General features: G+C 38.5%; 1 protein-coding gene across 2 annotated transcripts in view; it reads left to right on the forward strand.

Annotated features, from left to right (window-relative positions):
* The first annotated feature begins 1967 nt into the window (after positions 1 to 1967).
* CHUK (component of inhibitor of nuclear factor kappa B kinase complex) overlaps positions 1968 to 27791 on the forward strand; it is a 35161-nt gene continuing 9337 nt past the window's right edge. For both annotated transcript variants that reach the window (XR_009559308.1, XM_030865334.2), the window contains exons 1-16: positions 1968 to 2132; positions 6565 to 6659; positions 8793 to 8907; positions 9562 to 9631; positions 10480 to 10568; positions 11742 to 11831; positions 11971 to 12095; positions 12284 to 12391; positions 13000 to 13135; positions 17423 to 17617; positions 18844 to 18946; positions 21561 to 21684; positions 22076 to 22227; positions 23942 to 24003; positions 24956 to 25065; positions 25732 to 25781. Coding sequence is in view for 1 of the 2 variants with exons in the window: in XM_030865334.2 (XP_030721194.1) it covers positions 2028 to 2132; positions 6565 to 6659; positions 8793 to 8907; positions 9562 to 9631; positions 10480 to 10568; positions 11742 to 11831; positions 11971 to 12095; positions 12284 to 12391; positions 13000 to 13135; positions 17423 to 17617; positions 18844 to 18946; positions 21561 to 21684; positions 22076 to 22227; positions 23942 to 24003; positions 24956 to 25065; positions 25732 to 25781 (1729 nt within the window). In the remaining variant the exon portion in view is untranslated. The remainder of the gene's footprint in view (positions 2133 to 6564; positions 6660 to 8792; positions 8908 to 9561; positions 9632 to 10479; positions 10569 to 11741; positions 11832 to 11970; positions 12096 to 12283; positions 12392 to 12999; positions 13136 to 17422; positions 17618 to 18843; positions 18947 to 21560; positions 21685 to 22075; positions 22228 to 23941; positions 24004 to 24955; positions 25066 to 25731; positions 25782 to 27791) is intronic.

Here is a 27791-nt window from a genome sequence, read left to right on the forward strand (position 1 = left end):
TGAAATTATGAGAATGGATAGAAGTAGGGTGAATACAGTCCTAAACTGAAGATGACTACCTGAGAAATGTCAATATTTAAGGAGTGCTCGGAAATAGAGTGATCCAATAAGTACATGGAGAAAGAGCAGAGAGAGAGAGTGATCACAGGAGAATGCCAGATCTTGGAAGCCAAAAGAAAAATAATTGCTCCTATATACTGGACATTTATGGCCCAGACACTGTTTTACTTAATCCTCACAAAATATCTATGAGGTAGGTATTATTACCTCCATTTTTTACATGAAGAAAACAAACTGGCAAACTTGAAGATTACGGAGCCTGAAGTTAACCTGCCAGGATTTTTTTTAATTCAGAAAAACCTCAAAAAGTGAACTATGGGAAACAACCCAGTTCCTGCGAAGATGGCCGCTTCAGGGTCTTCAGGTCCTCAGCATCCCTTCGCAGCTCTTCCAAGTGAGAATTATGGGATTTTGGCCCCACCTGTGGAAATCAGATACACTCCAGAGCTGGATGCTGTACACCTAGCAAGTGAGGGCTTCATACTATTAGAACAAGCTGCCACAATCATCTGTGCAGTCTGCCCAGCTCTAAGGGACATGTTTTTGGAGGTACCATTTGCCACTTCCAAGTCTGATGCTCCAGCTCCATGGCTAGCAAGCACATATGGGAAACCAGAATCTCTGATTCCACACACAGGTTACTGATGAACAACTACAACACGACTCGTTTTGTATCATACAGTGTTCAACATTCTCATTGCAATATTCAGAGATTCTGGTGACAACAGACATTGCTCTGCCAAAGCCTATTCAGTGCTTTCAAAGCAGCCAGTAGCACTGCTCTGGTGCACATGCTGTATCCACCTTGAGAAGTCTCAACATGCTACATCTGTTGTGGCACAGTCATGTGTCACAAGGTGTTAGCTGGAATTCTATGTAGCTTATAGGCCGGGCTGCGCAAATGATGGTTCAAGTGCACATAATCTCAAGTGAGGTTCAAATGACCACACAATACAGCTGACACATTTCTTTAGAGAATTTAATTCCATGCTGATGTTATATCTTGGAGTGATTGATGAGATCCCCAAGTTCCGTGAAGCATACAACGAACTCAAAGTGAAAACGGGGAGCTGGTTCCCCTATTCTAAGGCAATCTGCCACTCAAACACTTCTTGTTGCACCAATAGCATTCGGAAGCTTGCCCCTGCAGCCCTGCATTGCTCATGGGAAACAATCCCCACAATGAGGAACTACCGAGCTGGCAAACCCACAACTGGGGGTATGCCTGACAACAAGCTCAGTGAGGGCGTTTAGGGAAAAGCTCCCGAAGTCAGGAGGAGCATTCTTTACTCCGGAACAGCGTCACATCCTTGAGTTGTTTGGGGTTATAGGGGAGATCCTGGAACAGGTGTATAGGAAGTCAAGCAAAAGAAGAGCTGACCTGTCAATGGAAGATGATTAATCATTTAAGAGAAGAAAAAGAACTATGAAGCCTAATGCATCAGTGGGCCTGTTAGTGCAGAATTCTTTCTAGTTCTACGGATTTCGCAATATTCAAATCCTTGGTGGCCTTTGCCAGTGCCACCTCAGCGGGTGGTGAAGCTGGAGGATAGATGGCAGAGGTCTGAAGAAACGTGAAGTGTAGACAGGGGTGGAGACGACGTGACGTTTAGAAAAGACGAATACGGGAAAGACTGGTTTGGAAACTGATTTAAAGGGAATGAAGGGTTTGGAGGGATCTTATATTTTTGAAGACTGGAAAAACACATGTGGGTTCTCTCAGTCACGAAAATTCCCGGGGCACTTAGAATGGATTGAAAACGCTCGCGTCCTCTCACCACCATTTCCCCGGCTGGGCTCCTGCGGGCCCCTGCGGCCCCCGGGAGAAGTTGGGGCGGGGTTTTTCTCCTGCCGCAGTTACCGGAAGTGACGCACCCTCTCGCGAGAAGAGAGACCCGCGAGCCTCGGCAGCCCGGAACCGGCCTCGGAACAGTGGCGGGACCTGAGGACTCTAGCCCTCCCGCCCCATGGAGCGGCCCCCGGGGCTGCGGCCGGGCGCGGGCGGGCCCTGGGAGATGCGGGAGCGGCTGGGCACCGGCGGCTTCGGGAATGTTTCCCTGTACCAACATCGGGTGAGGCGGGGCGCGCGAGGGAGCGGCGGTGGGTGTTCGTCAGGGCGCCTGTGGAACACAGTGACTGTCAGTATGTGAGAGATTAGTGGTGAGACCTTGGGCAGTATTGTGGGCCAGTGAGCGTGTATGTGTGTGTCTGTGTGTGTGTAAGAGAGAGAGCGCACAAGTTGTGTTTGTGAACCTGGTGTGTGAGTCCGAGGTTGTACCAGAGGTCCTGGTCAGTGTGTGTGAGGTAGAGCTATTATGGGGAACTTTTGTTATGACTGTCAAAATGTGACAAAGTGTTTACTGAGCGTGACGGGTTCGTGTGTGTCCCTCTGAATGCAGGGTCAGGGTGTGTAAGGCAGACGCACATCAGAGTGTGTGTTATGAGCATAAGTGTGGGAGAAGATGGGCCTGCCTGTTGGAATGTGTGTTCATGTGTGTACTTGGAGGCCTGTGATGTCTGTAGTTCTTGGAGTAGGTAAGGACGGTGTCATGGTGTGTCCACAGTTAAGCTTTTGGACGCATTGGGTAGGCTTCGGAATTGGGGACGCGTTCTAGGTAATGAACAAATGAGGATCAGCTGGTAAAAATGATCATGGCTTCACAAGGGAAGGAGATAGATTGAGGGTGAGGTGCTCTAGCAGGTGGAAGACAGTCAACATCAGACTTGGGAGTTGTGCTTTGATTTAACTGAAAATGTTTAACCATTGTAGCAGCAGCTAACAATCATGTTTGAGCCAGTCTTTTGATACACCAATAAAAGTTATGAACCCTTTCCCCAGACAAATGCACAGATGCACACCCACACAACTCTATGCATTGCCATTTGAGGGGGTCCATGCTCTTTTGAAGGACATTCACAGACCTGTTAGGTTTATAGACCCTGGAATAATAATCCCTGCAGTATAGCTTTTGTTTTGTCATGTATGAAATGTTTATAATAATGTATGTACATCATGGGTCTGTTTGAGAGTTAAATAAGGTAATGATGTGTCTAAAGCTAAATAGAGTACCTGGCCCATGGTAAGCCCTCAGATGTTAGCTCCTGCTGCTGCTGTGTTGTTGCTATTGTCATCATCTTCATCATCATTAATTGACATTAAAAAAGGAAATGTCAAGGTAAAAGTGGTGTTCTCAAAGATTTTTTGTAAAAGATAAATCTGTGTGGAAAAACAGATGGGACAAGATGAACAGTTAAGGTATTACTAAAATGCTTGCATGGGCCTATGAATTAAGAAGTGGGTTGAAGAGGAGAAAGCATGATTTGCTGTCCTAAGAAATATGGGTGTGAGTAGAGAGCCCACCATATAGGGTGGGAGGTAGGGTAGATGGGAATCTACCTGGGAGGAATAGGCTTGTTTGTGTGGCAGTTGCAATGACAAATGTCACTGATATAACTGAGGACATTTTGTGAAGCAGGTTTCTAGATAGAGCATAGGAGGGAATCTCGGAGACAGGGAGAAAGGAAGGTGAAGGACTAAGGCATTAAGTACTTTGACAGCCAGACAAGTAGTAAATTTAATAATTTTCACCATCAGACATAAGGCACTCAAAGAGTAAAGAGAGGGAGCCGAATACTTCCAGCAGAATATTGACTGTGGTCTTGTTATCTAAACCTGCCCCTCAGTCTGGTCATAAGAAAAAGAAGTATGCATGCTAGCATGCTTATGTGACTGCTTTGCTTGGTCCCTGGCTGGGGATGGATGAATACATCAATTTTTTTAAAAAATTGTGGTAAAGTATAATATATAACATAAAATTTACCATTTTAACCATTTTTAAGTGTACAGTTCGTAGCATCGTACGTTTACATTGTTGTGCAACAGTCATCACCATCCATTTCCAGAACATTTTCATCTTCCCAAATTGAAACTTTGTACCCTTTAAACAATAATAACACACCCCTCTGCCCCCATTTCCTCCTCCCCCCAACCTCTGGCAACCACCATTCTACTTTCTGTCTCTATGGAATTCATCACTTTTTAAATGGAAGAGATTTGGGTTCCTCTAGAATCTTAGAAATCTCTCAGGAACTTTCCAGATGTCCACAGTGACCCTTCCCCAGAACTGGGACGTTTGACAACTGAGTCTGTAGTGAGAAGAGAAGAAATCCTCTGTCATAAGACTTGGAAACAGCATCATTACCTTTTCACTTACAGCTTTGAGTTTACAGCTTTCAAGATCCTTGTGTTTTGGTGGAAGCCACGTCTCAATATTTCACCTATGCTTCTTAAATCACAACGAGAAAGGGAAAAGGATGTGAGATGGTTTATTTAGCTAATTACTGTGCTGGGTGCTGATGGTACCAGAATCAACAAAAACAGTATTTTCTACCCTCAAGGAAATTTCAAGCCTAGTGGGAAAAGTAGACACTTTAGGTACAATTTGGTACCCTATATAATGAAGGTATTGGTAAAGTGATGTGGAAGCATGGCAAAATAACCAAAGAACTCTTCCTAGGGAATAGGGTGGCACATCTCAAAACGTGTTTGGAAAAACTAACCTTGTGAAATGCTTTGAAAAAAGGACACAGTGATCAGTACGTTGTATAAATGCTGCATATAATATTTATTCATTTGGAGAGTCATAACCCACATTAGCATATTAAAAGCTCTGTGAAGTCCTATAGTAAAGAAACTAATTTAACTTAGTATTTTCCAATTTTTTTTTGTGGTTAAATATACATAACATTTGCCATTTTAACCATTTTTAGGTGTACAGTTCTGTGGCATTAAGTACCTTCACATTTTGTGCAGCCATCACCACCATCCATCTCCCGAATATTACCTTTTTTTTTTTAAACACAGAACTCTTCTTTTTTTTGTTTTGCTGGACATCCATAAACTTTCCATAGAACGTTCTTTATGAAAAGGTAGAGTGAAGAAGGCCTTCACAGAGTAGGTGAAATATAAACTGAGAAGTTGAAGGATCCTATAGGGTGGGATCTTTTCGAAATAGATAGCTTCCTGCCTTATTCATATATGATCATTTAGGACTTAATGTTTTTCATGGTTAGATTGACTCCCTGGTAGTAAAAGCTTACATGGGACCTAGCAACAACCGGGTACCTACGCAAAACAAAAGGTTGGAGGGAGGGAGGATAGTGGTTAGGTTGGATTGTAGTCTGTCCTAGTTCCTTACTCTCTCTCTATACATCAGCTGTCTTATCTCTAGCTATCCCCCATTTCAGACCATCCCATACAAGCTGTCTTGCTTCCTGTTCCTGGGCTGCATTATTACTGTTGCCAGAATGTGATGAGATCTGGCTACTTCCTGTAATGTGCATCAGGTTGGGTTTGATTTCCGTTAGAATTGGCTGAATTACTAGTCATAGAGGCAAGAGCTGTTAGGTTCATTTTATAGATATGGAAATATACAATCATTGTTAAGATTTTTTAATGTCATTTGGAATGCAAAGATTAGGAACTAATTTTGGAGTTTTTTTTTATTAGGTTTGGTCATTTTTTTAAAAATAAATTTATTTTTATCTTTGGCTGTGTTGGGTCTTTGTTGCTGTGTGCCGGCTTTCTCTAGTTGCGGCGAGCAGGGGCTCCTCTTCCTTGCGGTGCGGGGGCTTCTCATTCTCTTGTTGCAGAGCATGGGCTCTAGGCGCGCAGGCTTCAGTAGTTGTGGCACGTGGGCTTGGCAGTTGTGGCTTGCGGGCTTTAGAGTGCAGGCTTAGTAGTTGTGGAGCACGGGCTTAGTTGCTCCGTGGCATGTGGGATGTTCCTGGACCAGGGCTTGAACCCGCGTCCCCTGCATTGGCAGGCGGACTCCGATACGTGGGCCTCTCACTGTTGTGGCCTCTCCCATTGCGGAGCACAGGCTCCGGACGCGCAGGCTTAGTGGCCATGGCTCACGGGCCTAGCCGCTCCGCGGCATGTGGGATCTTCCCGGACCGGGGCACGAACCCGTGTCCCCTGCATCGGCAGGCGGACTCCCAACCACTGTGCCACCAGGGAAGCCCCAGGAGGACTCTTAACCACTGCGCCACCAGGGAAGCCCTAGGTTTGGTCATATTAAAACTATTTCTTGCTGTTGAGCTTGGGAGCCCTGCGTTATTCTCCTCATTCTAGTTATGCTGGAGCCTGGGGCCCTTGTTAGCTGTCTTGACTAAATTCAAAAAAGAGTTTACTGGGGAGACAGGGCCTTTGTATTATTCTAGCAGTATATATGAGACAGTGTTCTGAAGAGATCTGTTATAGGATCAGCCTCAGTGACTTTTTGCTTGTGTGCTTTGGTGTGTTTGAAGGTCAGTTTTAAAGCATTAGTTTAATAGTCTCATGGTTTACCTGGCAAAAGCATTGGCTCAAGAGAACTGTAGATAAATATGTTTAATTAGTAAAGCTAAAGAGTTTTGTTTCCCCAGGTTGGCATTTCTTTCTTAGCAAGTAAATCTGCACAAGAACCTAATTTATAATTTTCTGTTGACTTTCTATTTTGGCAGGAACTTGATCTCAAAATAGCAATTAAGTCTTGTCGCTTGGAGCTAAGCACCAAAAACAGAGAACGGTGGTGCCATGAAATCCAGATCATGAAGAAGTAAGTGTACTTGATGACTTAAGTTTCCCCAGTTTTGCAGCCCATCCAGATGTCATCATAGGGAAGGAGGCTAGGAATCCATTCTTCTTAGGATATTTTGATGAACATATTTTTCTCTTTCTCATTAAATATATGTGTTCTATTTCAAGTAATAACATCACATCATGCTTAGGTAGGTTTAGTTTAAAAAGTCAGCTACGTATTATCAGACTCAGCTTTCTGAGAGCAGAATCTGTTTCTTCTAGATCTTGGGCAGTGCTCGTCTATTACACTTTATAGTTAAATAACAATCACTACTCTCATTTCTTTACTCTCACCTACTTTGTTAAACAGTGTATCTATTGCTTTGTAAAAAATTATCTTCAAAGTTAGTGGCTGAAAACAACAAACTTGGTATCTCACAGTTTCTGTGGTTTAGGAATTTGGGAATGACTTAGGTGGGTGGTTTTGACTCAGGATATCCCTTCTGAAACATCTCAAAATGTTGACTGGGGCTGCAGTCTTCCAGAGGCTTGAGTGGGGCTGGAGTATCCACTTCCAAGCTTATTTAGTGGCTGTTTGTTAGAGGCATCGGTTCCTCACCATATGGGCCTGTCCACAGGGAAGTTTGAATGTCTTCATGACATGTCAGCTAGCTTTCTCCGAAGTCAGTGATCTGAGAGAGAGAGCAAGTTGAAAGCTGACATATCTTTATGATCTTTCCTCAGAAGTAACACTCCATCCTTTACAAATAATTTTTTTATAAATGTATTTATTTTATTTTATTATTTATTTTTGGCCGCATTGGGTCTTTCTTGCTGCACGCGGGCTCTCTCTAGTTGTGGCGAGCAGGGGCTACCCTTGGTTGTGGTGCACAGGCTTCTCATTGAAGTGGCTTCTCTTGTTGCAGAGCGCGGGCTCTAGGCACGCGGGCTTTAGTAGTTGTGGCACATGGGCTCAGCTGTTGTGGCTTGCAGGCTCTAGAGTGGAGGCTCAGTAGTTGTGGTACACAGGCTTAGTTGCTCTACGGAATGTAGGATCTTCCCGGACCAGGGATCAAACCTGTGTTCCCTGCATTGGCAGGCGGATTCTAAACCACTGCGCCACCAGGGAAGTCCTACAAATAACTTCTATTTGTTAGAAATTAGTCACTAAATACAGCCTCTACTCAAGGGAAAGAGAATTAAGCTTTTGAAGGGAGAAGTGGACATATTTTAAAACCTCCATGGGTAGTGTGCTAATATGTACTTGCAAATAATTCTTCTAGTTGTCACAACAACCCTGAGTTTAGGCATTATCTCTGTTATAAAGCAGGAAGTTGAAGCTTATAGAGTCATACAACTGGTAGGCAGTAAGAGTCTGGATTTGAAATAAGTACTTTCTGACTAAAGTGTTCTTGATGCACTATAATGGTTCTCAAACTTGGCTGTGTGGCAGAATCACTAGGAAAGCTTGTTAACAATATAAATCCTCAGGCCCTACACATGGAAATTCTGTTTCTTTAGGTCCCTAGGCCCTGGGAATCTATTCCAGTTTTGAGATCCACTGCATGATGATGATGATGATGATGGGATGATATATTGCTAAGGTTAAAAAAAGATGTTAGGAAATAATATATAATGTGATTTGATATTTATTGAAAAAAATGTATTTGTGCACAAATTAAAAACTGGGAGGAAATATGCCAAAATTTTAATAGTGATCACAGCTGGGTGACACTGTAAGTGATTATGGGAGAGGTAGTATGATATAGGCTTTGGAGCCAGACTGCCAGATTTGAATCCTTACTTGACCACTTACTCGCTGTGTGATCTTATGTTACTTAACCAATTTGTGCTTCAGTTTTCTCCTGTGTGATGAAACTCTTAAAAAATCTACCTATAGTAGGATTATTGTGATAAGTAAATGAGTTAATGTATGTAAAGTGCTTACTACTTGGCATATAAAAATGTAATAGTAGTAATTGTGATAGTATTTTAATCTAGATTTTCTTTTTAACAAGTATTAATTTTTAATTATACAAATGAGAGATTAGAATATTATAAATAATGTCAGCCATTCTTCCCCTCACTGCCCCCCAATTAACTACCATTTCAAACTCAGTTCCTTTTCATTGGAAACAAATTTTTTATTATAATGTTTTCCCCTTGTTAGGTTGAACCACGCCAATGTTGTAAAAGCCTGTGATGTTCCTGAGGAATTGAATTTTTTGATTAATGATGTGCCTCTTCTAGCAATGGAATATTGTTCTGGAGGAGATCTCCGGAAGGTAGTGTGGATGTTTTGAGATGATGAGATAGTAAATCATGAACTTTAGCAGTGTTCGAATCCCACTCAATACAGTAGAGTAAGAGTCAGGAGTGTATGGCCTGTTCTCTGCTTTTGTGGCTGCTTTCTTACTATAGCAGCAGAGTTGAGTAATTGTGACAGATTATATGGCCTGCAAAGCCTAAAGTACTTACTTTCTGGCCCTTTGCAGGGAATATTTGCTGACCCCTAATTTACAACATGCATTTTTTATTATTGGTGGTGGTGTTTTCAGGATGGGACTGTATTGATGGTTTTAGTCCACAGTATCAGTGTTTAAAGGTTTATTAATAAGTTGTTTTCTCTGTTGCAAATCTTTCTTTCTGATCTCATTTTAAACCTACCATATGGCTATCTTTACATATTTATCTGTGAGATTTTTCAACTTTTTCGATTTCAAAAACTTTCTCCCTTTATCTTTACTTGTATAAACCTTGTCATGAAATTTGCATGTCCTCAGTATGGATTTGGTAATTTTCCTCCTTATATTTTCTTAATCATGACTTATTTTCTTATTTGAGTATTCTCTCAGAGTATAATGATTAATGATTAATATATCGGTATTACTGCCCAGCAATATTGGCAATATACATTTTTAGACTCTTTTTTTCTTTAGCTACTCAACAAACCAGAAAATTGCTGTGGACTTAAAGAAAGCCAGATACTTTCTTTACTGAGTGATATAGGTATGTAATCAATATGAAAATGCCATCATAATTTAATGCCCCTTTGGTCTATAAAAGATTCTATATACTACTTGGGAATTAGGAGAATTGTTGATGTACTGTACAAAGCATAGGTTTTTAACTATAAGAAACTTTATAAGAAATTTTTTATCTGTAAGAAATTATTAGAAAAATTTAACTATTACCGTTGATGCTAAGTTAAAATTAGGATATTTTGGGTTTTATTTTTTGTGTTTGGCTAGGTGTCCATTTGACTAATAGATGTTCCAATTGCCAGAAAAAAAAAAACGGTGTGAAATGACCTTATTGAGTTGTACTCCTGCTCCCTCCCTGATTAACATAGTAACTTTATTTACCAGGGGCATTGCATCTCATGGGCCCAGGTTCTTTTAGGGTGAAGTCTCTTTTTAATCATAATTACTCCTGCAAAGTTCCTAAAATAACAAGGACGTAGGCCCTTGGAGGAAGTTCAAAAGCCCAGACTATGTTTCTCTGTATATTTTGATTTTGCTTCTTTTCTTAGGTCATGGAGGCAAAAGTCTAGTTGAAGAGGGTGATCTAGGTCGGAAGGAAAGGCTCCAATGATAAATACAGGGATTTTCTCAATTGCTTGTTCCATTTCTTTTTAATATTAATTTTCATAAGTTAAATGAATACATGTTACAATTCTGCAGTATTTGTTACTGTATTTTCTGTGGAGAAAATCTGAGCTTCTATTAAATCATTAATCATGTAGTTATGGTCCATATAAATTCGAGCATCAGAGCAGATCTGTACAAAATGTGAGATGAATTTTTTTTAATTCAGTGTTGTTTATTACCTGAAAATACATTTTAAACTTTATTTAGGATCTGGGATACGATATTTGCATGAAAACAAAATTATACATCGTGATCTAAAACCTGAAAACATAGTTCTTCAGGATGTTGGTGGAAAGGTAGGTAAAACCTGAAGAAATGTTCATGCCAATCGAATAGAGTCTCCATGATGTAGTTTAGTCTTTGAGGTTTGGTGCCCTCCATAGCATTCTATACTTCATCCCAGCCCTCACTACACTGAAGTGTGGTTTTGTGTTTAGCTGTTTGTCTCCTCTGCTAATACAGTTAGCTCCATTAGAGAAGGACTACACCTGTCTTGTTCATTTCTTTTTTCCAGCACAGTATCTAGCAGAGGTAGTAGGCAGTGAGTAAGTAATTTGTTAATCCTTACGAAGCACATCCAAAAAACACACACATCCTCGGTCTGCTTTAAGAAAAAAATATGTTTAAAGTATGTTTCTTATTTAAGAAAAACAAAACAAAACTCTTTCTCCTCCCCAAAAGTCCTAAGTTCTATATTTAATTAAAATTCAAAACCTTGAATTCTCAGATTCCTGAAAGAGTCAGCTTGAGAAGAACCAGAAATTGTGAATTGATTCCTGGAACGTATATTTTTATCAAAGTAATTTGAGCAGTTTTCTTGCTTCTGGTGCCCAAATTCCATTCCAATAAAGACGTAAAGCCAAGAATCTAAACCTTGAATTGGATTGTGTGGCCTTAGTAGTGAAGATAATGATCAGTTGGAGGTGATGAAACCTTGATGATGCATCTTCTCTTAGAAGCTCTTTGTGTATGCTTTGCACCAACTATTTGGGGTTTTTTTGTATCCCGAGACTTCAGGATATTCTTGAAGTTAGATAGGTGTTTACTCACATTGATCCACTCTAAAATGGTATGATGCTTCTTACAAGTTTGGAAGTTGCCTTTGCCTTCCAGTTTTAATGAATCAAGCTTATTCTGAATATACCAAAGTAAAAATTAATAGCCAGTCTATATTTAGTTTTTACCATATGTCAGACACTGTTAAATTATTTTCACTATTTCATTGAATCCTAATAGCAATTCTGTGAAGTAGGGATTGTTAGTAATACCATTACATAGGAAACTGAGAGAAGTTAAGTAACTTCATCAAGATCACATGGCTATTTAAGTGATGGAGCTCAGGCCTGAAACATGTTTGTGTTATTTCAGAGCCCATGCTCTTCACCACCACCCTCTCCAGAGCCTTATAAGGACATCATTGCCTTTCCTTTTCAAATTTCTCAACCATTTAATACTTAACTATTTTGCAGATTATGCATAAAATAATTGATTTAGGATATGCCAAAGATGTTGATCAAGGAAGTCTGTGTACATCTTTTGTGGGAACATTGCAATATCTGGTAAGACATGTATTGGTTCTTTGAATTTAAGTGTACAGGATTCTCATTCTTATTTCTGAAGGTCGTGAATATAATAGTTCAAAACTCATGTAGCTTTTCTCTTACAGTGTTGATGTTTAAAGCATTTTTTCTTTTTAAGGCCCCAGAGCTCTTTGAGAATAAGCCTTACACAGCCACTGTTGATTATTGGAGCTTTGGGACCATGGTGTTTGAGTGTATTGCTGGGTATAGGCCTTTTTTGCATCATCTGCAGCCATTTACCTGGTAAGAAATGGGAGAGAACTTTGGTATGATTAATGGGAATGGAAATTTTCAGTTGCCCACTTCCCCCCCAACCTTTCTTTAAATGGTATAATTGCTTTTTAACACATAATTGGATAAAATTAAAAGGCAAAAATTCTTAGTGTTTGTGAGAATCAGGTTGTCAACTGAGGTAGCTTTTGCTTTTATAGGCATGAGAAGATTAAGAAGAAGGATCCAAAGTGTATATTTGCATGCGAAGAGATGACAGGAGAAGTTCGGTTTAGTAGCCATTTACCTCAACCAAATAGCCTTTGTAGGTATGTATATTTTAGTTGAGGAAGTTTGCCTCAGTTTCTTCAGGGTTTTAAAAGAACAGTAGTAGAGTTGTTGTCTGTTTCAAACAGCATTATCCAGTGGAACTTTCTGTGATGATGGAAATGTTTTATATCTGTGCTGGCCACATGAGTATCTGAATACTTGAAAGGTGGGTGGTATGACTGAAGAACTGAATTTGAAATTTATTTAATTTTAATTAACTTAAGTGTAAATGCAAATAGCCACTTGTGACTAGTGGCCACCATATGGACAGCACAGGTCTAGTGGGAACAAGAACTGCCATTCAACTGATTGGCTTAGGTGCTAAGAACACTCTTGGGATACTGTGGTGAATGGGTTCCTTAGGGAATGGAACTGGATTCACCTGTTGGAGTTGCCGGTAACTTGCATATGTGGGTTTGGGGTTGTTTTTTTATGGAGAAAAGGCTTATCATGTGTCATTTCATGAATTATTTGAAAGTAAGATATAAAATGATGCAAATAATGACAAAGGAAATGGACAACCTGTAAAACTACCTTTTCTTTTTTTACAAAACTAAAAGAAAATTGGAACGTAATGAGTTTTATCCCATTTTTGTATGTTTTCTAGTTTAATAGTAGAACCCATGGAAAACTGGCTACAGTTGATGCTAAACTGGGATCCTCAGCAGAGAGGAGGACCTATTGATCTTACTTTGAAGCAGCCAAGATGTTTTGTATTAATGGATCACATTCTGAATTTGAAGGTTAGTTTGAATGGGGTCTACTTCATAAGACTTGCATTGAAGTTAACAAACTTATTTGGAAAATGGGCATAAATATATTTTAATAATCTTTTCCTGATGCTTATGTGAAAAAGATGATGATATTCTTAGAGTGGATGCATTTTTATTTCTTTAGTAAGCGTTCTCAGTTTTACTTTGAAATGGTCTTGTTGATTATTCCTTTGTAGCATCTTTTGGGTTTTCCCCTTTTTCATATTGGTACCATTTCATTCATTTAAGTCTAATCGTACTAGATTTGGTTTGGTGAGGAAGGTTCCTACCTGGCTTTCATGCCTCTATATTTCCTTTCCATCCTACAGTCCATGCAACATGAACTGCCTGTCTCATCTTCTGAAAATGCTTTTTTATTCTCCTGTCCAGGAAACTTAACAGTTCTTTCTTGCCTACCAAGTCAAGTCTAAACTGATCTGCTTGGCTTTTGGGGGCTTTCTTATTTCAGGTCCACCCCATCCAAGTGCTTGTTTCGTTTCTCTTACCCTTTACTTCACTTAGGACCAGCTTGTCACTGCTCCTTATGCCATCAAGTCCATTATGCATTTTTGTGCTTCGACAGATGCTTCTGCCCAGACTGATACCTATCTCTGTGTATCTCCTCACCTACACTGGCATGTATTCAACTTTCCTTTTCTCTGAATGGTCTCTACTTCACAGTTTGTCATTTAATCATTTTTACTATTATATATTCTCTAATTGTTTCTCATCTTCCACTCATGCCTCTCTCTACAGATTGTCTTTTCAATGCTAGGATTGTTTTTACTACTTTTATTAACAGTTGTCTACTCTACCACCACACCGTCCCTATGCCAGCATTGTGTACAAAGCAGGGCATGCACCAGGTTCTCAGTAAGTATCCAGTGATATGAATGAGAGGTTCTATTATGCTGTATACCCCAAAACAACTCTCATCTATGGTCTTTTCATATTTGTTGATTGCTTGTAGCAGGTAGCATTTCTAAAATTGAAATGAGAAAGAACTAGTCATATAACGTTTTACTCTCATGTTGATATACTTTTTTTTTTTTTTTTTGTGGTACGTGGGCCTCTCACTGTTGTGGCCTCTCCCGTTGCGGAGCACAGGCTCCGGACGTGCAGGCTCAACGGCCATGGCTCACAGGCCCAGCCACTCTGCGGCACGTGCGATCTCCCTGGACCAGGGCACGAACCCATGTTCCCTGCATCGGCAGGCAGACTCTCAACCACTGTGCCACCAGAGAAGCCCAATATACTTTTTTAAATAGGAACTTGAGGCCATGTTGGTGTCATTCTTGGCTAACATTGAAGAGATATCTGATATCATGATTTGGTTTTCTTCTACTGTGCCAAGGAATAAATGATCCCCCAATGTGTTAGACAAGCAGGACTTGGTGACACTCTTTAGTTCTTTGTTGCCTTCAAAAAAATTCGGTTTTTATCTCAGATTTTTTTTAGCCTTGTCATGGTAATCATAGCATCACTTTTACTTGGAAGGGGTCTGTGAGCATGTGCTTGTTGTAGAGCATGGGGAAAGAGTCCTCCTATGTGTTTTGTGGTCTATAGGCTTTAGTTCAGTTTGCAACACCACGGTTTGCATATCTGTGAATCTGAGCAAATATATATATATATATATATATAAAATATATATATATACACACACACACATTTATAGCTCAGGTACAGTAATGTCTTCTTTAAAAGATCAATATTATTTTGAGGTTGTACAGAATAAGGTATGTGTAGGGTACTATTCATAGTAGTTCAGGGATGCTTCCTAGACGTAATAATAGGACTGAACTTTGAAGGATAAGTAAGTGTTAATCCTGGGAATGGGCAGGAGGAAAGATTTACAGGCAGGGGAATGTCATGCACACAGAAGCATGAACTGCAAAACAGGTTGGTATTATTGCAGGGCATTTTTCTGAGGTGTTTATTACATTGTTCAAGGAGGGAATGGCATATTTTTCCAACTGTTTATTATGAAAAACTTTATGTATGTAGCAAAGTTGAAAAAAGTGTACTGAACATTCTTTGCCACTAAGAGTCTCTCCTTAGCTTTCTCTTCTTCCATATTACTTTTCTTCCTTTTCTTTGGCAGTCTCTCCAGTTGTATAACTTTAACTATAAACTGAGTATGGATAACTTCCAAATTTATCTCCTTAGTTGTGACTATACAACTCTCTGCAGAGTATTTATAACTACACTTGGTGGTCCCACTTATCCAAGACATAATTCATTAAAAACTGAGCACATTTGCTCCGTTAATTACTTCTGCAGCTTTTCCTGTGCCTCTTACTTGCACTGTCACCCTTCCAGTTACCTAGGTCGGAAACTTTGGCTATCTGACTATTCCATGTTCTTCAATTTACATATCCAATTATTTTGTGAGATGTATCTTTTGAATGTTTTAACAATTCTGAACTTGCCAGGTTCTCAATTTAGAAAGCCTTCCATAGTTCCCTTTCAAAGTCCAAACTCTTAACATTGGTATTCAGAATCTATCTTGGTCTCATTTCATCCTGCACTTCCAGGCTTAGCTCCTGTTATGCCCTAAGGGGACATCATTTTAGGTACATTTGAACTGAGTAATTTTTATTCTCTGATTATGCTCATCCCCTTCTACGTCTCTGCCTACCTTGTTGTTTTCTGCCTAGAAGAACCTTTCTTCTTTAATCTTTTCTTGTTCTAATCATTCTTCCTTTTCAAAGTTTAGCTCAAATAGTGCGTCCTTTATAAAGCATCCCTCTCCTCCCACCAAGTAATCTCCTTTGGAATTGGCACAATATTTTACATCATTACAGTACCTATTGCATTTTGCATTGTATTTTAGTTCTTTCAATGTTTCTTTAATATCTTTTATTTGACTGTTATCCTATGGAGGGCAAGGATCAGTAAGTTACTCAATTTGCATACCCATTACTAGTACAACACACTAAATAGTATGTACCATAGTAGGTACTTATCAAATATTTGAGTGAACAAAAAGGTTAATTTAGGTTGTATTTCCTCACGCTTTCTTTTGCTCCCTTCTAGCTCGGCTTTAGTAGTGGGATGCTATGATCACCCCACCCTAGTTTGAAATATACCCTGTATAAAAGTAAATGTCCACCTTAGGATTTTCATACTAAATTTCTGCTATTGTTCTTAGTGGTCACTGTCACAGTGTGAAATCTGCCTAGGCCAGGATGGAATGGAAGATCTCAGCTGGTATGCTTGTACTGTAATCCATGTCAACTTGGAAGATTACCTTCTCTTCCCCCCACCTTTTTTAAACTTAGAAGGTTATTGTATATTAAAAGAAAATTAGTGCTTTACTTCTGTAATAAACGTTTCTAGCAGAGATAATTTTAATCATTTGTATACACTGGTCAATATAAGGCGTTGGGGAAACATAGGTATTAACTTTGTATGGCTTATCTAAGGACAGTAGAAGGAAAAGGATTTAAAATTACGTTGTGTTCAAAAGACTGACCTCTAACTCTGTGGCTGTCCTTGGTTACCGGGGTAGAGCCCCACCTAACTCAGTCTCACACTTACTTGGCCTATATCAGGCTACTTTCACTGGGGCTTTAGGCAAGAAGTTCTCAGAGCTCTGGTTTCTGTCTTTGCCAAAATGGAGATTAGAAGATCTAATTAATAGGATGTTATGTGAAAGCACTTAACTTGTTGGCATCTATTAGGCAATTCATAAACATTTCCTTCCAGGTCAGTGATATATTTCTCAAAATAAGTGTTACCTTTTTATTTATTTATTTATTTATTGAATTTTTGAATTTTTTTTTATTTATTTTTTTATACAGCAAGTTCTTACTAGTTATCTATTTTATACATATTAGTGTATATATGTCAACCCCAATCTCCCAATTGATCCCACCGCCACTACCCCTCCCTGCCACTTTCCCCCTTGGTGTCCATACGTTTGTCCTCTACATCTGTATCTCTGTTTCTGCCCTGCAAACCAGTTCATCTGTACCATTTTTCTATAAGTGTTACCTTTTTAAATTGGGGGTTTTATTTCTTGATTTTGTACATCCCTAGAACTTTGAAACTTTATTCTTTGGAACTAACATCTGTTGCAGTAGAAAAGTAAACTCTATCTTCAGTTTTCAGACTGTCATTCTATAATTATAGAAGGAGATCTCACTTTGGAAAAGGAATGAACCTTGTTTAATGCAGAGATAATGCCTTTTGCTTAAATTCTCTTTAGTATCTAGCACTGAATCTTTTATGTAGCAAACGATCAATACTTATTTCTCTTTTTTCTTATTTAAACAGATAGTACACATCCTAAATATGACTTCTGCAAAGATCATTTCTTTTCTGTTACCACCTGATGAAAGTCTTCATTCACTACAGTCTCGTATTGAGCGTGAAACTGGAATAAATACTTGTTCTCAAGAGCTTCTTTCAGAGACGGGAATTTCTTTGGATCCTCGGAAACCAGCCTCTCAGTGTGTTTTGGATGGAGTTGTAAGACAATTCTAATATACCTAGAGTATAAGAAGTCACAGAGAGATTGCATGCCCTGCGTTTTTGATGTATACTTGGAATCCTTTGGGGGATGGTCCACATCTTAGAATTCTTCTTTTAGTTTTATCCTACTCATTACGCTTATTGCTTTGCAAGGTGAAAAGGTAGAAAGGAAACATTTGTTGTTTTGAACTATGCATGACTTTCTGTTTGGTGCCACTTCCCTCCTCCCTTTTTTTTTTTTTTTTTTTTTGTTTTTTTTGCGGTACACGGGCCCCTCAGTGTTGTGGCCTCTCCCGTTGCGGAGCACAGGCTCCGGACGCGCAGGCTCAGCGGCCGTGGCTCACGGGCCCAGCCGCTCCGCGGCATGTGGGATCTTCCCGGAGCGGGGCACGAACTCGCGTCCCCTGCATCGGCAGGCGGACTCTCAACCACTGCGCCACCAGGGAAGCCCTTTTTTCCCCTTTTTGTACTAAAGCCTAGAACCTTCAAATTAGACCAGCAGTCTCATAGGTCCTGTCAGAGGATAGATGGATGGTAAAATATGATTTTGGTCATGACTTTTTTTTTTTTTTTTGCGGTATGCGGGCCTCTCCTGTTGCGGAGCACAGGCTCCGGACGCGGAGGCTCAGCGGCCATGGCTCACGGGCCCAGCCGCTCCGCAACATGTGGGATCTTCCCGGACCGGGGCACGAACCCGTGTCCCCTGCATCGGCAGGCGGACTCCCAACCACTGCGCCACCAGGGAAGCCCTCATTGACTGTTAATATCCATTCTGTCCACCCCAGAAAAATCACTAATTTACTTTCTACCTTTATAGATTTGCCTTTTCTGAACATTCCATATAAATGGAAACATATAATCTATAATCTCTTGTGTCTGATTTCTTTCATACTGTTATATTTTTGAGATTCATTCATGTCATAGCATATATCATTACTTTATTCCTTTTGATTGCTGAATAGTGTTCCCATTCTATGGATATTGTTGTTATGACTTTTTGCTTTTGTCCTTTTGGGTTTGGTGATTGTTTTCCACTTTAGTCCATACTACAGTTATTTATTTATTTTTCCTAAACAGAAGTTTAGACCTTAAATCTGTGAGATGTATGCTAATGAAACTGACTTCACCATTGGCATTTCAAAGTAGGAAATCTGGTGCTTAGGTACTCAGAGAACCTAGGATTTTCAAGGATCTTTTTTCTTAATTGTTTGTTTCTCTTTCAGAGGGGCTGTGATAGCTATATGGTTTATTTGTTTGATAAAAGTAAGACTGTATATGAAGGACCATTTGCTTCCAGAAGTTTATCTGACTGTGTAAATTATATTGGTAAGTATAGTTCATTTACTGACTGAGCTTTAAATCTGAAATAATATAATTTTGACTCAAAATGACTAGTAGAAATGGTCCTTTGGTGTTTCTGTTCTGTGTCTCATGCTTCAGGTTTCTATATGTGGTGAAAGATGGGTTTGTATGGTTTGAAAGGTGAAGAGGTAGATTTTAAATCACCACCAGATCCCTCATTTGGGAGAAGACTTACTTTCCTGTGGATAGGGTTCTCACATATAAAAAAATGAATCTTCACTATTAATTAAGCCCACTTTTTAGTTTCTCCTTCATTATTTAAGCGTGTTCAAATACTTCATTTTATCCTATGAATACTGCTTAACATTCAAATGATTTCATTTATCCTGAGAGAATTATTTTCTTTTGAAGAAGTTAAGTGATCAATTTCTGTCTACCCAAAACTAAAAACAAGCACAAAATTATAAAATCAAGAACAAAATTGGGCATAAGGGCTGAAATTATATAATCCTTCCTTTTCATTAGTTTTTTTTTAAAGCAGTTCTAGATTTATAGAAAAATTGAGCAGATAGTATAGAATTCTTATGTTACTCCCCTCCCCCACAGATATAGCTTCCCCTATTGTTAACAACTTAAACATTAGTATGATGCTTTTGTTATGATTAATGAACCAATATATTATTATTAACTGAAGTTCATACTTTATTCAGATTTCTTTTAGTTTTTAATCTGATGTCCCTTTTCTGTTCCAGAATCCCATCCAGGATACCACATTACATTTAGTTGTCATGTCTCCTTAGGCTCTTCTTGGTTGTGATAGTTTCTCAGATTTTCCTTGTTTTTGATGACCTTGAAAGTACTGGTCAAATATTTTGTAGGATGCCCCACTGTTGCAATTTATCTGATATTTTTTCTCATGAGTAGGAAAATGGATTTTTGAGAGAAAGATCACAGAATTCAAGTGCTGTTTTCTTCACATTATGTAAAGGGTACATACTGTCAACATGATTAATGACTCTTAGTATTGGCCTTGCTTACCTGGCTGAAGTAGTGTTTGTCAGCTTTCTCTACTGTAAAGTTTAGTCTTTCCCCCCCATTCCACACTGTACTCTGTGGAAGGAAATCACTATGCAAGAACCCACACTTAAGGAGTGGGAGTTATGCTCCCCCTCCTTTAGGGTAGAGTATCTACATAATTTATTTGGAATTCTTTTGCACACAAGATTTATCTCTTTTTTCCCATTTATTAATTTATTCAATTATTTATTATATCAATTTGAATTCATGGATATTTACTTTATATTATGGATTATAATCCAATACTAGTTTATTTATTTTTTTGTTCAAATTGTTGGAGCTTACATTAGGAGCTCTTTCAGTTGGCTTCCTGTGCCCCTTTTACTTACTCCATCAATAAGGGTGTTTCGGTTTTTGGTTTTTTAAGCACTTCCTTACTTTCTGGCACCACAAGGTATTCCAGGACCATCTTTTAAATTTCCTGCCCTAGTCCTAGAATCGGCCATTTCTCCAAGGGGCCCTGGTTCCTTTCATTTTAATTGAGAATAGTATTAGAAACCAAAATCTGGATACTTGGCATGATACTTGGGGTATCATTTCTAGGCCTTTTCAGACTTTATTTTTGACAGTATATGATTTATTTTTCCAGGCTCTCCTCACCCAGACTCTTTTTTTAAAGGTGTGGGTTTGGTTTTGTTTTGTTTGTTTGGTCTGTTATAGGAAGCCTCAGGAGTAAGTGTGGGTATATAAAAACAGAAGAAAAGTTATTTGAGGCTATTAATCATTATTAGAGGAGGCAAAGATTTTTCCAAATACACAGCTTTATTTTTTTGAAGTCTGTTTCAGATAATGTGTTTTCTCAATATGAAATCCAGTGTAGTGACCTTTCTCTGAAGATTTTCATTGGAAAAGAATGACAGAGAATATAATTGCCACCTTAAGTATGAGATGAATCTCTCTTCAATCTTGGAGAATTTTATAATGTTAAAATGGAATTTCACTGAACTTAATATATATACCTGCCATGGTCTTAGAAAGAAGCATTCCCTTTACCAAAGAAAAGACAAGAGATAATCATAAGTAGATAATTTCATAAGTCTTACATTGAGGAAGGCATTTCTTATTAAGCTGCTATTTACCCTGTAATCATATACTGTAAAAAATAAAGTTTTCCTGAAGCTGGGTTGGTAGTCCAGGAGATGAAATTTGTTATTCAGAAGGAGAAAAGACTGTGGCAGATTGTGGAGGACGTGGGACTTGATTTAGATCTTCAGAGAAATAAAGAATTTGAATTAGTGGAGAGGAAAAAAGAGTATTCCAGGTTGGAGAGAAGCAAGGAAAAAAAAGACTGGAATAATTGTAAGCTTTGCGATTATGTAGTAATTATGTCTTCTTCATTTTTATTTCCCCTTGTATCTGGAGGGTTCATGTTAGGTGTACAGGTGCTCGGTAAATGTACATTGACTGAATGAAACAGTAACAAGTGGTTCTTTCTAGCATCTGTTTCTAGTATCTATGGGAATGCTATTTGTGTGGACAGGAAATCACAAAGAATAGTAAATGAACTCTAGAATCTTAAAAAGTAACTCCCCTCTTCTTTTCCCCAACTTCTTACACATAGTACAGGACAGCAAAATACAGCTTCCAATTATACAGCTGCGTAAAGTATGGGCCGAAGCAGTGCACTATGTGTCTGGGCTAAAAGAAGACTACAGCAGGCTCTTTCAGGGACAGAGAGCAGCAATGTAAGTGGATTCTCTTGTTTATTTACACGCACAATGTCATGTGCATTAATGCTCAAGAATTAATTTTGCCAGTTTTCACTAGTCAATATCCCATGCAATACTATATACTGGGCCAATTTGAAATGTAATATTCTGATCAGACTTGTAGAATTCTTACTAATGGTCTGAAACCATCTAGTTGCAAAAGCTTGACAGTAGTTCCTGAACAGTCCTAGTATAAGAAGATTGTTTTATCAGAGTATCATGGGCAGGAAGTCTTTAGAGACCAGATTCTAGAGATCAGCTGTTTCTCATAGAAACATAGGCTTTAGGCTTATGGATTTGAGTCTTTAAACTTTTGTCTGGTGTTTCTGAAATGCTTATATCTTTTTTTTTTCTTGCTCTGGTTTAGGTTAAGTCTTCTTAGATATAATGCTAACTTGACAAAAATGAAGAACACTTTAATCTCAGCATCTCAGCAACTGAAAGCTAAATTGGAGTTTTTTCACAAAAGCATTCAGCTTGACTTGGAAAGATACAGTGAGCAGATGACTTATGGGATATGTAAGTGTTGGGTAATGTATTTGAAAGAAGTGTCTAGTCTCTTAAAGCCATTTGCTATGTTGCCTTCTTCTTAGCCAGTTGTTTCACTTACATTCATACTAAAACAAGAGAGAGGACATCTCAGATCATCATAAACCCTGTTTGGTTTGAATGTTAGTTGTTGTTTTTTTTTTTAACCTTTAGTTGAGCAACTTTATTTCCCCCCTGCCCTCCCTCCCCACCTCCCGTCCCCACCACCACCACCACCACCACCATCACAGTTGGGCTAAAATTGTTCAGCTTCAGAAAAATACAAAAATGATTTAAGAATTTGCAATTGTCAAACCTCATTTAGAAAATAGATACAAAGTCTGTATTGGGGTGACTTCATAGCCTGGGAAGTCTTAAACTACTTATCTTTCTATAAATAATAACACAAATAATTCCAGAGTTTTTGTTTCCCCCAAACAACCTGCCGTGAAGTCCCACTGTTTTTTATTGTATGCAGCCTCCAGTTTTTCAGTATTTCACTCCAAGTTTATCTCCCTTCAGATGTACTAAGGAAATGTGAAAAGCAGAGTTAAAATTCAAATAATAAACCAAAAGGGTCACCTTCAGCATTTCTATTTTCTTTCATGAAACAAATCTTTTTTTGGGAAATAAATCTGGTTTGTATATTTATCTTGAGCAAGGCATGTGTATTTCAGAATAAATGATCAGCAGTGTCTAGTTGGATAAATAAGTTTACCTACTAAAGCAGGTTCTATGATTGATGTTTTATTTCTATTTGTATATTATAGGCATTCTGATGAATGGCAAAACATTATAATTCTTTTATCAAATTATCTTTGACTTGTCAGTTGTATATCTTATACTGCTGTTTAAAAAGAGTGATGTAGCCCTATGTGTGCTGATGTTAAAAGATCACTTGGGTCTTTAACGGCAGCAATGTTTTAAGTTGGGGAAAAAAGCAAAGAAGGAAAAGTATATAGAGATGGTCCCATTTGTGAGAGAAAAGGATATGTGTCTATGTTAGAAATGACTAACAAAGGGATCCCTGAGGGTGGAGGATGGATGGGAAGAGAGAGACTTTTCTTTTTATACCCCAATATAGTATTTGATTTTTTAAGAAGATCATGTTCATGTATTACTTTTAAAATGTTCTTTCTTTTTTTTTTTTTAAAGAGAAAATCATCTGTGTTGGCTTCCTAGGGTTGCCATAACAAGTTGCTATAAACTGCGTGGCTTAAAACAACAGAAATTTATCATTTCACAGTTTCAGAGGCTTGAAGTCCAGAATCAATGTGTTGGCAGGGCTGTGCTCTCTCTGAAACCTGTGGAGAAGAATCCTTCCTTGATTCTTCCTAGTTTCTGATGGTTTGCCAGCAATCCTTGGCGTTCCTTGTCTTGCAGCTGTAGCACTTAAATCTCTGCCTCTGTTGTCAAATGGAGCTTTCCCTTCATGTGTCTGTGTCTGTGTCTCTTCTCCTCTTCTTCTAAGGACACTAGTCATACTGGATTGAGTCCATCTTAATTTAGCTAATTGCATCTGCAGTGACTCTATTTCCAAATAAGGTCAAATTCTGAGGTACTGAGTTAGGACTTCAGCTATCTTTTGGGGGGGACAATTCAACTCATAACTCTGTTTTTGATGTTGATATGGCAAGGAGATGGGTAGGTCAGTAATTAAAGCTATGGCTGTTTCTGAGATAACCAATTAAGACTTTTTTTTTAGCCTCAGAAAAAATGTTAAAAGCATGGAAAGAAATGGAAGAAAAGGCTATCCACTATGCTGAGGTAAAATCATTGAGCTCACTTTGTGTGCTTATTAATTCCTGAGGTCTTCCTTAGAAACTGTCTTTGTAGAGTATTTTTCATGTCATTCCTGAATATCAGCTAAATATCTAGTCGATACTTTGTATATATAGAGGGAAGTACCATAGTGGATGAAAACCAAGGCTTTGGGCAAAAGAGACTAAATTGAAGTCGCACTGAGCTTCAGTTTCCATATGATATTATAGAGACTGTACCTTTTTTTAATAGGGTTATACAGATTAAATGGGAGCGAATAACAGATGGTAGTTATCACTGTTATTTTTATGACTGGTTTAGATAGGATGGCTGGACCTCCTGGTTTACCTGGGACAGTTTCAGTTTATACCTGTCTTGCCATAATTATCAATAATACTCTCAAAATTATGCTAGTTTGGACAATAAATTATATGGTCACACTAGGTATAAATCATTCTCTAGGTGGCAGATTCCTTCCTTACCCAGTACATCTGTCTGTGGTCCCACTAAGTTGTTGCTCTTCTTGATGCCAGCACTTCCCTGAGGACATGGGTGGGGCAGTTGGTATCCTGGGTTGGGGAATCCCATGTCTTTATCTTTCTGCATCCTTATTCAAGGCAGTTGGGAACAAGAGGCAATGAAAATCATAGAACTGAGATGCAGTGGTTTTGATGGCCACTTTTTCTTGTTAGTGACACTTCTATCTTTTTGCTTCTCAAGAGGAAAAAGAAAATGCTAGTAGTCTACTGTTGTCAGGAGTGAAAAGAGAGAAGCCTAGGAATAAGTTGGTGCTCATGTGAAAATTACATGTCATAATCCGAAAGATAAAAAGGCTTCACCAAAATCAGTGTTTTACGTTAAATCACTTAGTTCTGTTACTGCAGCAAGTCATTCTCTGAGTTCTTTGTGTTGTGTGGTGGTGAGCCTGTCATTTCTTTTGTGTTTCATCATATTTTAGGTGGGTGTCATTGGATACCTGGAGGATCAGATCATGTCCCTGCACACTGAAATCATGGAGCTACAGAAGAGCCCCTATGGACGACGTCAGGGAGACTTGATGGAATCTCTGTAAGGGTGAACTCATGTTGTTGGTGTTGGTGTCTGTAATTTTTGGTAGCAGATTATTCGTTCTTTGTATTTCTGGCAGATTAAGTCTATATGTGATTCTTTTCTACAGTTTTCCTTTCCCCAAATATATTGGCATCATATTTAAAAAGGAAGTTCTTTCTTAGTCACAGGAAATTTTGGAAATAACTCTTTGGGTTGACCTTTGCTTTTTAAATCGAAGCATCTTTTCATATGAGTGTTAAGAAATTTTCAAGTATTCTAAATTACAAACTATTTCCCTATTTACCATACTTCTGGTTCAAGGAAGATATTGTCTATTAGATTCCCTAAATAAGGTTAACCTCCTAAGTGTTTTGATTAGAAACTTGAGATTTTTTTCTCTAATCACAGGTCATAATTTTTTCCCATTTAAGTGTTTCTGGTGCAAGGATATTATATATGTGATAGTAGATCAGAGCAGATATGAAGTATTAATATATTAAACTTTGCATCTTAAGATCTTGCTTATTACCCAGTGAAATGCTCTGTAAAATATTCATTGGCAATATGTACTTGCTTTAAAATGAGATCATTACTCTATTCAAATAATGTTGTTCATTTCAAGTTGGAGATTATTAAAGTCATTAAACTATCTTCACATATAGAACCTTTTTTTTTCTTTCATAGGGAACAGCGTGCCATTGATCTATATAAGCAGTTAAAGCACAGACCTTCAGGTAAGACAATTTTTCACAGTACACAAAGGCATTTTAGGAAACCATCACTAGCAAATCTAGGAGACTGGATTTTAAATAAGCTGCAGAATAAATTCCAGTTTTGGTATTGCCATTGAGATGTTTATGGTACAACAGCTTTTAAGTTTGTGAGAATTTAAGAAATTAGGAAGGCAAAGTAAGAAAATTGAAAGAGAAAAAACTTTAAAAGGAAGTGAAAGAAAGGAATGAAAGAGAAAAAAGGAACTCAAAGAAGGGAAAGAGGAAGCAAGAAAATGTGTGGAAAGACGGGAAAAAATAAGTGCTGCTTAAAATTAAAGAGATTGGAAAGAATTTGATACTGTGGGTTCAGGTGTGGAATGGGCAGAGGGATGCCCATGTGCTAGGCCAAATCATTTACTTTGAAAATGATGCCTTCATCTGCATGTGGTCGCTGATTGCTTATTTCATTGGCAAAACAATTCTGTTGAACATCTGCTGAATACAGAGCATGTTCTGCTGGAAAGAGCACTGGATTGAGAATCGGAAGGCTTGAATTCTAGATAGGGCACTTTACTGACCAAGTGACCTCAGGCAAATAACCTTTTCTCCCTGTATCTCATTTCCCTCTTCTGCAAAATGGGGTTGAAACCTAGCTTTCCTAACTCAGTGACTGTATGTGGCAATGTATTTGAGAGGATGTTTGTGAAAGTGCTTTGAAAACTGTAAAGTATTATGTATGTGCAAGATATTATCCTTCAGTTAAAAACTGATTTGTTTTGAAGGGTTATAGAAGAAATAAAAGGTGAAGTCTGTGCCCTAATTTGCTATATACTGAAATTTAAAAAAAACAAACAAAACCCATAAGTTTTACACCTTAAAATTTACAAACACATGCAAATTAATATACATCTTAAATTGTATTTAACAAATATCAAAATTTCCTCTATGTTGGTTTTTATTGTAGTGGAATTTGTTCAGTTAATTTCTACATTTATGAGGTACTATACAATAGGCATCTAACCCTGACTGGAGATCAGGGTTGATTAGAGGAGGTTTCCTGCAGGAGATGATATCTGAGATGAGCCTTAAAGGATAAGTAGCAGTAGCTCGGTGAAAGGAGGTAGGCTCTTGCATATATAAGTATAATGGGTAAAGACATATACATGTAACAGCATGTTTGAGGAGATGCAGCGTGACTGGATTGTAGTTTCAGAAGGAGAGATGTGGCTGGATAATAAAGGATTTGGTATGTCATAGTAACGATTTTGGATTTCATCATGTTGGCAAAGAGAAACCCTAAAAAGTTTTAAGCAGGGGAATGACATGATCAGATTAGCATTTTAGAAATACTGCTCTGGTAGCATTGTGGATAATGGATTAAAGGGAGGCTGTGCTAGAGATGCTTATTAGTTATAAGGTTGTTGAAGTAATCATGGCTCAGGATAAGGCGGGTCATTAGCTAAGGCAAAGAGCCTGAACTGTGGCAGTGGGGTGAAGAGGAGGAGGGTAAGGGCAAGAGAGAGATTTAGGAGGTAGAACTGATAGTATTGGGTGATGGATTTAATATGGGTGGTAGGAGATGGGGTAGAGAATCATGGATGCCTGCCAAGTTTCTGCCTAGAGCAGCTGGGTGCATGGTAGGACCACTCACCATAATAGGAAGTATAGGAAAATGACAGACTTAATGGGAAAAGAACATGAGTTCATTTTTGTACATGTTGATGTTAAGGTGTCAGTGAGACATTCAAATAGAGATGTCTAGTAGTAGTATATATGTATGTATGTATATATGTATGTATGTATATATGCATGTATATATGAACACACATACATATACATGCATACACACACACACACACACAGAGACGTGTACATATATATATGGATTTAGTAGAGAAGTCCAGGCTAGGTATTTAGCTATTTTGAGAGTAATCAGCCATAGGAATAAAGTGATCATCTTGAAAAAGTATGTTGAATAAGAAAACCAAGGATGGAATCATAGGGAATACCAACATTCAAGAAATGGCTAGA

The sequence above is a fragment of the Globicephala melas genome, chromosome 16, assembly GCF_963455315.2.
Source record: "Globicephala melas chromosome 16, mGloMel1.2, whole genome shotgun sequence".
In the NCBI taxonomy this organism is placed as follows: Eukaryota; Metazoa; Chordata; class Mammalia; order Artiodactyla; family Delphinidae; genus Globicephala; species Globicephala melas.